Below are 10,810 nucleotides of genomic sequence, written 5' to 3'. Positions count from 1 at the left end.
TTATCATTATTAATATTATAATTTGTCTTTTATTTTTTTGAAATTAAATATTAAATGTTTTTTTAAGACCACGATGAAACTCTGACAAAAAAAAAAAAAAAATAATTATTGCAAAGGAAATTATTGCGATTATCTAAATTTATATAATAAAAAAAAAAAAAAAAAAAAACAAAAACAAAGAGGCGCAATATTGAAATAACTTTTTTTGTTTATTTATTATTGTTTTTTTTTTTTTTTTCGAAAGCTTTGTCAGCTTAGAATATTAATTAAGTACCTTAATAAAACAGACAAAAAAAAAGTTAAAAATACTATTATTAAGAAAGAAAAAAGTTTATTTGAAATAAATAAAAAATAAAAAATTATGTTTTGTCCTTTTTTTTTTTTTTTTTTGTAAGTGATTGAAAAGTTTGTCGGAGTATTGAAGAGTAAAAAATATATAACAATCGAAATAATTAGTTTCGTTATAAATTGTAGTGTAAATATAACTTGTGATAAATCAAATGTGAATTTAAAATCATATGAAAAATTAAGATAAAAAAAAAAGAATAATAATAGCAAATCATTATCGACAAACTTTTCATCAAAATTTAATAATTAAGTATCACCCTAATCATAATCAGGTATGTAAATATTATGTTAATCAATAATATTGAATAACAAAACAAGAAAAAAAATAATACAAAAATTAATAAGAGTACTAATGAAATAATAAATAACAATCAACGTACTCATAAATGCCTAAAATTGTTGTTGGAAAAAAAATTTCATAATTTTTTCGTTTTGTGAACATAAATAAAAATAAATAAATAAATAAAAAAAAAAAACCCTTGTGCTACTTTAGTTGTTTAAGAAATTCATGTATGAATAGTAACTCGATATTTTGCAAGTAAAGAAGAAAAATAAAAAAAAAAAAAACTAACAATTAATAAATTAAGCGTTTTTTAATCAAAAAAAAAAAAAAAAAAAAACAAGCGTGGATACCCAAAAATATCTGAATTTTCATAAAACTATTAATAACAATGATAAACTGTAAAAACAAAAAAAAAATAAAAATGATATACTAATAAATATGATTATTTACGTAAATAACAAAAAAATAATAATTAAATCCAATTCATCTTGTACTTTATATTATTTTTTTATTCAATAATTGTTTGGTCATTATATAAAATATCTTTGATATCAAATCACAAAGAAAAAAGAAAAAAAAAAAATAATCAACAGTTTTGTTATAACAATATTATTTACATTTTTGAGTTATTTAAAAAAGTGATTATCTTATTTAACAACAAGGAACACAGTCTTTGAGTAAATATACATAAATATATTTATATTATAAAATATGTCAGACTAAAGAAAAAAAAATTAAGTATTGAATAATTTAATTGATAATTATTTTCGCCAGTACTGAGCAAATTTGTGTAATTGTTCTACTAAAGCAGCCATAACAGCAGTAACTGATAAATCCAATTGATTTTGTACATAATGAACAGCTTCTTCATCACTTAAATCTAGTCTTAATTTATCTTGTACTTTTTTAACAGCTTTATCAGGTTCTAATGCAATATCAGGAACACTTGCATCAACCATTAGTGAAAATAAATTAAGCATCAAATTTGCATGACGACGGAGATGAAGAAATGCTGTATAACATTGTTTTCTAAATTCATGATAATGTTCAGAACCAACACCTCCCATTGCTTCAACCATTTCTTTGCTTAATTTCATTGGTGGTGGTAATGGTTTTGGATCACGACCCAAAATATAACCAAAATCAATATGAAATAATTTACCTTTAACACAAACAAACAAATTACAATTAGTTTATTATTAATAATTATTTGATTAATTTATTATTATATTTACCTGATGTTGTTAATAGTAAATTATCTAAATGACGATCACCAACACCAAGTACATATGTTATTATACAATAACCAGCACAACTTCTAACATATGTATCCATAACTTCAGAAGCAACACCATATGGTCCAGTTTCAGATGGATGATGTTTTCTAAAAAAATTTAATATTGATCCTTCACTTGCTAATACCTCAGCCACTGTTGTTGATTCAATAAATTGTAAAAAACCATGTCTCGTACTTGTTGCTAAAACTCTAAATATATTTTAATTTTATTAAAAAATTAATTATCAATTATTATTATTTTTATAAGAAGTTAAATTACCTGTATGGTGTTAATTTTAAATCTAAATTTTCACGTCGTAATAGCTTATCCATCAATGCAATTGTTTGAAGAATAAGTTGATCTTGACGTAAATCATCACCATGCTTAAATATTGCAATATATTCAGTATTTTCAGTCGTTAAAAATGTTAATTTTGATGGCATCAATGCAGATTTAAATAAAATTGCTCTAAAAAAAATGAAAAATCCAAGGTTAATTATTATAAATAATATAATAAAACAATGTGTAAACTTACTTTTCCGGTATAATTCCTTTAATTGAAATTTCTGGATCTAATGGAAATGGTATTGGTTCAAAATTTGAAAAATTAATTTTAAATGATGGATCAGGATCAGTTAATAATGCTTTTAATCTATCAATTTTTCTTTTACGATTACCACTTTCTCTAGCAACTGATTTAACAAGTGCAACAAGTTGATCAATAAATAACTTTTGTCGTGTTAAAAATGCACGTCTTTTTTGCCAAACAGTATTACCTTGTGATAATGTTGTTGTAAACATTTTCATAACAGTTAAATACATTTCACGTACACGTGTATCTTGTTTTGCAGCAATTGATGGATCTGGTTGATCTTCACATTCAATTGATAAATACCAATAAAAATAATTAGCAAGTGTTGAATTTTGTGATGCACGTGTTATTAAAAATGATGATAAATCTATTGGTGTTTTATCTTGACTTGTTGTTGTTGTTGTTGATTGTATTATTTGATCTGAATCATTTGATGTACAAATACCATGACAAGATGTATCTAAATTTTTAAAATCTTTATCATTTTTTTCATTATTATTATCACGTAATAATTTTTGATTAGCTAATTTAATTGATTCAAAATCTTCATATTTAAGTGCTTGTACAAGTTGTAATAAATAAAGCATTAAATCATCATCATGTGCATGATTTAATCTACCAATAGCATATTTTCTAACACTTGGATGTGTAAATGCTGGTCCTAATAATTCTAATGCATCTTCTGGATCTGGTGGTGCCCATAAACTAAGCATTTCTAATGCTTGTCTTTCTTCACCAGGAACTTTCCAATTAACACATTTAACAAATTTTGTTAATGCTTTTTTTTGATTCGATAAATAAAATCTAAATTTCCATATTAAATCTTGTTCTTCAGTTGATAAACTTGTTGTTGGTGGATATGCTAATATTGTATTTAATGCATCACGTACAGTTGATGTTGGTTTAACTTCTCTTGTATTACCACCAGATCTTAAACTTCTTGCTAATTTATGATGTTTAACTTCAACTAAATTATCTTGTAATATTTCATAATCTGGTAATGTTACAACATCTGGTTGTGATCTATGTTGTACAACTTCATCACCATCTTTTCATAATATACTATTGAATATAAAATACCATCCATTGATACTTCAGGAAATTCAACAGTTAAATAAAGATAATCAGATGTACGTTTTTCACGTTCATTTATTAATTCAATTTCACGAAATGTCAAACGATCAAGCCAATCAACACGTGACATTTGTCCATTACGACGTTTTTTAGCTAATTTTGCAAGACGTTGCATTTGTTCTTTATCAGTATCACGTGCTTTACCTGGTGTTGATGTTGGTGTATTGCCATCTGATTCAATACCAGGCCATACACGTAAATCAAGCATACCTTGACGAAATACACCATGTTTACCAAATAATGTTATTGTTGTACCACCAACAGCTATTTGACGGCCAGGACCAGCACAATCATATATTGTTATGCATAATTGAGCATCACGTGGAAGATCGGAATATGATATTGGAAATGTTACCCATTGATTCCAGCTAAAAGTATCAATATTTTTATTATTATTATATAGTCAAATCGAGAAACAAGAAGCTTTGTCAAATTCTTGGACATGGAGAAAGTAAGTTATTTATAATTAAAAATAAATATAAAACATCTTGTAGCTTGTATTAGTAGAAAAAACATGAGATAATCAAAATTTATCATTATAAAAATTATAAAAGTATAGTAACATGTAAACATAATGATTCAATGACTATTTTGAATGTTCAAAAAAATTATCATGACAAGAGTATATATGAAAAAAAAAAAAATAAATAAATATTACATTTAATAATTTATTTATTTTTTTAAATTTACTATTATCATACATGTTGGATAAATTGAAAATTAATTAATTTAGAAATAAATTAATTAATCATCGTATTGTAATGAGTCATACTAATGACTCAATTGTTTTTATTATTTCGAATTTAATTTTTTTAATATTTACCTTTAAAATATTCTATGAAATGTTTGCTTTTTTTTATTTTATTTTTTTGAATTTATTATTATATATTATTGCCATAATAATTATTAAACATTTTCAGATAAATATGTAAATTATTTAACTGTTTACTTGCTAGTAAATATATATTTTCTAGGATATTTTAAATGATTATTAATAATTTTATAATAAAAAACAAAAAACTCACTTCCATCGGTTGGAAAAAGGCTTGTAGGCTGTATGAACTGGTAATGCAAGTGGTCTACCACCACCCCATATTTGCAGTGATGCAGCAAGATCACCACGTCCATTACCAGCTCCATAAAGACCAGAATATTTTATCATAGGATCCAACAAAAGTTTATCATATTCTGGTTTTTGTCTTTTTCCTTCCAAGGTACCTCTGAAACAGAAACAAAAAAATATATATTAAATTACATTTTAAATTATAATACTTTTATTTTTTATTTTCCTTATTGTTATTTAATAATTAATAAGAAATTATCTGGAAATTTAAATATATTTATAAGAGGATCAATGACTTCTTGTTATAACGTCATTCAAAATACCCATAATAATTTAATGACGTTTTAATTATCAAAACATATTTTTTTCATTTATTTATCAAGGTTCTAATAATTAGATCGAGGATAAGGACACAAAGCTGTACGTTGTTTGTAATATATATTTTTTTAATTTTAATTCACAAATGTTTTACTCATTAATTCTTTTTTTTTTTTATTTTGAAAATACTTAAAAAAAAAATTAACAAAGTATTTATCTTGTGTAAGCTGTGATTAGATTACTGGGTTGAATGATTTTTCATAAATTTTTCTCAATTATTCTTTTTATAATCTTTTTGATGATAAATAATTGTTTTTTTTTTTTCATATTTTTTGTATCGAATTCATTGAACAAAGATCAACCTTTAAACTTTTATTCACACACAATGATTTGATTATTCTTATCAAATTTACTCAATTTTTTTTTTTCCAAATTAATTTTTATCTTAATATATTATTAAATTAATTTTTATTAAACAATATCTGATGACAATATATTTATTGATTCATTTAAGGATAAATTCAATTTATAAATTTCCATTTACCTGTAAACAAAATAATTTTTTAAAATAAATAAATTACAATAAATCTGTCAAAAAAAAAAAAATAACCAGTCCAAAGAAAGTTTCCTTTTTTCAAATCCAACTTTCTACATATGGTTTATAATTGAATAATTTAATTCAACAATAATAATTAATATATTGTCAATTAAGTTGTTGACATTGTCAAAACAAAAATACTCACATTTTAATCTGAATCCTAGTGTCAAGTGATGAACTGTATACATAAAAAAATTTATCACTGATGTCCTCCATCCTTACAATGTCAATTAATAAATAAACAAAAAATATATAATTTTTATTTAAACATCCATATGTTATTAATTAACAATAACATTTGTTTTTTTTTTTTCGTCCACAGTTGATTGTTTTATCACATTATTTTTACAACAACATTTGTGAGTGTCACAAGTGAATTCGTGAATCACAGTCTGTCACAGTCTGTCACTGGCATCAAAGTAAATTAAACATGATCCAACATGACAATCAGAGAAAGTCATCGTCATCACTGGTAATATTAGTATTTTTATTATTATTATTGTATTGTTAAAAAAAAAAAATATTGCGATACAATGACAGTCTATGTGTGCAAATATTATTATTGTTATATAATTTTTTTTTTTCAGTCGGTATTATAGAAATTACAATGATTTTTAAATTTGGTCGGTTTTGAAGCGAACTGCTTTGATTAAATTTTGAATTAAATATATTTTGGTCCTCTGTTTTTTAAAAAAAATTTTATGTTTCTCCACATATATGAAAATGTCATTGCACCAAATCATTTAACTTCTGTGTAAATAATTCTTTTATAAAATAAAAATAATTGATAGTGCGGAGTCAGATTATCGTCACATATTTTATTCAATAATGAATCACGAAACTTTTCAATAAAAGTAGGTTTATTTCTATTTCTTATTTGAAAAAATCTTCCGCTTATATCAAATAAAATTGATTGTGGATAATCGAGATCAAGAGATATCATTTGATCAGTTTTACTTTTTGAAATTCACTGTCAAAATTATTGATAGAATTACTATCAATTCCAAATGCAGTTGAAACAATAACATCAGTTGTAACTCTGTAATAATTTTTAAATATTAATTCGTTTACATATAAATTTAATAATAAAAATTACCTTGCAGACAATTCTTACATTCCAACTGTTCCTCGTAGAGATGCACACGAGACGAGACGAGACGAGATTTGATCGAGTCTCGTCTCGGTCTCGAAAAATGACCAAAACAACAGTCTCGTCTCGGTATCATCTCGGCTGAAAAAATCAGAGTCTCGGTCTGGTCTCGAGTAAAAAAAAACGGAGTCTCGTCTAGTCTCGGCTGTATAAATATAAAGTGAACAAAAGTAAACTTTTTTTTTTTATTATCAATACAACATTTTTAAATATACCTATACATTCTTGTAATACATATATGCATATAAAATATTTTTTTTTTCTTTTTTATTCTTTTATAACGTATGAGTACTTTATTAGTTTTTTTTCAATTATTAATTAACAATGAATATTGCATTTATTTTAACTCAAAAATTACGTACCGATTGTACGGAACAACAAACAAAAAAAATATATAAAATGAATATAAATTAATAATAAATAAATCAAGTTTAAATTTAAAAAAAAATGATCATACAGTTGCTGAAGCAACTGTGCCTTCCCTGCGGGGGGAATTTTAATTTCTTCTTTATATATATCGAAATTCGTGACTACAAATTTATTTCATTCTCTATCGTTACAATGATTATTGTTACAACTAAAATTTATTTAATTTTCATTCATTTTGCTTGTTCCTTCTAATGGGTCATCTCCATGTCCAGAATCGCTTTCTTCTAACCTTTTAAACTCTCCGTTTTTATTCATTTTGTTGTACTATGATTTTAGCCTGTCAATGTTAAATATTTATTACGAAATTGTCGAGTTCGATTGTATTTATTTTATTTACTTTTTTCTCTCGGTTGAATCAGGATTTAACGTTTTAGTTGTTGCTGAAGTCGTCGTTATATTTTTAATTTTTTTATATTCATTTATTTTCAATTCCTTTGATGCTATCACATCACCCTTTTTTCCCTAGAAATTTTCTGCCTCTTCATTCCATAAAGTTAGTCCAATCTAAAATATATTTCCTTTGGTAAAATTATTATCTTTGTTTAGTTTAATCAAACTTTTTTTCATTTAAATTTTATTTTACTTCATAATCACTGTCGTCTACTAATGTCTATTGTTCTTTTATTTTAATAACCGTACTGATATTTATTCGTTTATATATTCTTTATTTTTCTATATTTTCCTTCATTTTCCATATTCATCTTGTTTAGATTTTTTTCTTTATATTCAGTCACTTTTCTATATTTTCCTTTATATTTACCGATATTTTCCCATATTTATCGTTTTTTTCTTTATTTTCAGTCACTTTCCTATATTTTTCTTTATATTTACTGATATTTTCCCATATTTATCTTTTTTTTCTTTATATTCAGTGACTTTTCTATATTTTCCTTTATATTTACTGATATTTTCCCATATTTATCGTTTTTTTCTTCATATTCAGTCACTTTTCTATATTTTCCTTTATATTTACCGATTTTTCTTTGATATTTTCCTATATTTTTCTTTGTATTTACTGATATTTTCCCATATTTATCTTTTTTTTTCTTTATATTCAGTGACTTTTCTATATTTTCCATATATATCGTATTGGTTAAGATTAAGGGACTTAGAAAATTTTTTGGGGGGGTGTCTACCATGGTTGAGATTAAAGGACTTAGAAAATTTTTTAGGGGGGGTGTCTACCATGGTTGGGGGGGGGGGGGGTCCAAAGAAAAGCGAAAACAATAGGAAATTAAAATTCCCTAAAAATAAAAAAATAATATCTCATGACTAAAAAAAAAACTATTTACCCTCAACAACAGGTAGCCTTTTTTTAAATTAACACTATAAACGATGATTCATTTGAAAATTTACATGATTCTTCTTTAAAATATTCTCGTGTAATATTGCATATAAAACTACTGGACGTTAAATCAGGATTTAACGTTTTAGTTGTTGCTGAAGTCGTCGTTATATTTTTAATTTTTTTATATTCATTTATTTTCAATTCCTTTGATGCTATCACATCACCCTTTTTTCCCTAGAAATTTTCTGCATCTTTATTCCATAAAGTTAGTCCAATCTAAAATATATTTCCTTTGGTAAAATTATTATCTTTGTTTAGTTTAATCAAACTTTTTTTCATTTAAATTTTATTTTACTTCATAATCACTGTCGTCTACTAATATCGTCTTTATATTCAGTGATTTTTCTATATTTTCGTTTATTCGTTTATATATTCTTTATTTTTCTATATTTTCCTTCATTTTCCATATTCATCTTGTTTAGATTAATTAAGGGACTTAGAAAATGTTGGGGGGGGGGGGCATAATTGATATGTTCCCTTATTTATCGTTTTTTTCTTTATATTCAGTCACTTTTCTTTATTTTTCTTTATATTTACTGATATTTTCCCATATTTATCGTTTTTTTCTTCATATTCAGTCACTTTTCTATTTCACGGAGGCTAGAAGCCAAAAGGCTCAGCCGTAGTATTGGATTTATCCCCCAAAAAAAAAAAACGTTCATAACTTCTAAACTAATTGTCGTAAAGACTTCGGATTTGGCTCAAAAGAAGCGGCTCTGGGAATTCTATCGCCCCTAATAAAAAAAAAACATTATCTATTCGGCCATTTTTTTTTTTCCCAAAAAACGAAAAAAAAATTGTTTTGCACGAAAAATACTATTCGTACGATAAAAATTCATTTGAAAAAGTTATAGAATTTTCAAAAACGATTATTTTAAGCCTAATATGAAACCTTTGCGACTACTCTATTTTGAGTTATAGCTTGTGCCGTTTTCATTTTTTAGGCAAACGATAACTCATGATGAAATGGTGTTAGAGACTTCATATTAGGCTTAAAATATGCGTATTCGAAAATTCTATCGCCTCTCCGAAAAAATTTTGATCTATGAATCATATTTTTCACAAAAATAAAAAAAAAACCGTTTTTTTTTTTTTTTTAAATTTAGTTTAAAAAAAAAAAAAAAAAAGTGAGTGAACAGATAATGCTCTTTCTCATGAAGGGCGATGGAGTTTCAGAAGACGCGTTGTGTGAGCCTAATACGAAGTCTCTACTACAATTTTATCAAAAGTTATTGCATTCCTAGTTTTCGAGTAATTTCTGAAAAACGCTCTAACTTTCGACAAAATCGTCCTAGATACTTTGTATAAGACTTAAAAAGCATGAATGGTAAAATCCTACAACTTTTAGTCGAAACTTTTTTCAAAAAAAATTATAGTTTTCATAAAATAGTAAAAAATAGAATTTTTGAAATATTTTTGTCTCTTTTGTTTCAAAAATAGAAAAAAATTGACTATTGGAATCAGGATGAACTCCTCAAGGGGCGATAGAGTTTTAAAAACCACGTTTTTTGAGCTTAATATGAAGTCATTCCGTTGATTCTAACAGAAGTTATAGCTTGCCTTAACTTGAACGAAAAAAAAAAAAAAAAAAATCGATTTTCAAAAAAATAAAAAAAAATGTACTATTATTGTATTGTTACTTTTAAAAACTATTTAAGAGATAAAATTTAACACGGCCCTAGCCGGAGTATTGAAAATTTTTAATTTTCAACGGTAACGCGGGCCACATGCCCCAACAAACGTTACCAGATCTTTTTTTCCTTTATATTTACCGATTTTTCTTTGATATTTTCCTATATATTCTCCTTTATATTTACTGATATGTTCCCATATTTATCTTTTTTTTCTTTATATTCAGTGAGTTTTCTATATTTTTCTTTATATTTTCCATATATATCGTATTGGTTAAGATTAAGGGACTTAGAAAATTTTTTGGGGGGTGTCTACCATGGTTGGGGGGGGGTCCAGAAGAAAAGCGAAAACAATAGGAAATTAAAATTCCCTAAAAAAATGTTTATTTATACTTTGATTTAACATATATAATGGAGATGTTCTTTATTTATTTCGTACGTCTAAATCAAAATATAATTTACCATTATTTATTTATTTTTTTAAATCAAACTGGATTTCAATTTAATTTTTATTGATTTTATATATTTTTTTGTTTGTTTATAGTTATTATATAGATGCAATATGTATAAGAACTTAATACTAAAAAAGGCACCACAAAAAAAAAAAAATTAAGAAAACCAAATTTGATATTATTGATG

The 10,810-nt window shown here is 24.8% G+C and overlaps 1 protein-coding gene across 1 annotated transcript; it reads right to left on the bottom strand.

Moving 5' to 3' along the window:
- Positions 1-1,207: 1,207 nt before the first annotated feature.
- LOC122851083 (phosphatidylinositol 3-kinase catalytic subunit type 3-like) lies at positions 1,208-6,094 on the bottom strand. Its single transcript, XM_044150135.1, is given in 7 exon segments — positions 1,208-1,793; positions 1,867-2,117; positions 2,188-2,376; positions 2,444-3,551; positions 3,554-4,002; positions 4,660-4,854; positions 5,759-6,094. Coding segments are annotated over 7 exon segments (2,664 nt in total). The 5' UTR covers positions 5,830-6,094; the 3' UTR covers positions 1,208-1,392.
- Positions 6,095-10,810: the final 4,716 nt, after the last annotated feature.

The sequence above is a fragment of the Aphidius gifuensis genome, linkage group LG1 (genome assembly GCF_014905175.1).
Source record: "Aphidius gifuensis isolate YNYX2018 linkage group LG1, ASM1490517v1, whole genome shotgun sequence".
Classification (NCBI taxonomy): domain Eukaryota; kingdom Metazoa; phylum Arthropoda; class Insecta; order Hymenoptera; family Braconidae; genus Aphidius; species Aphidius gifuensis.
This window is presented reverse-complemented; position numbering and strand designations above follow the sequence as displayed.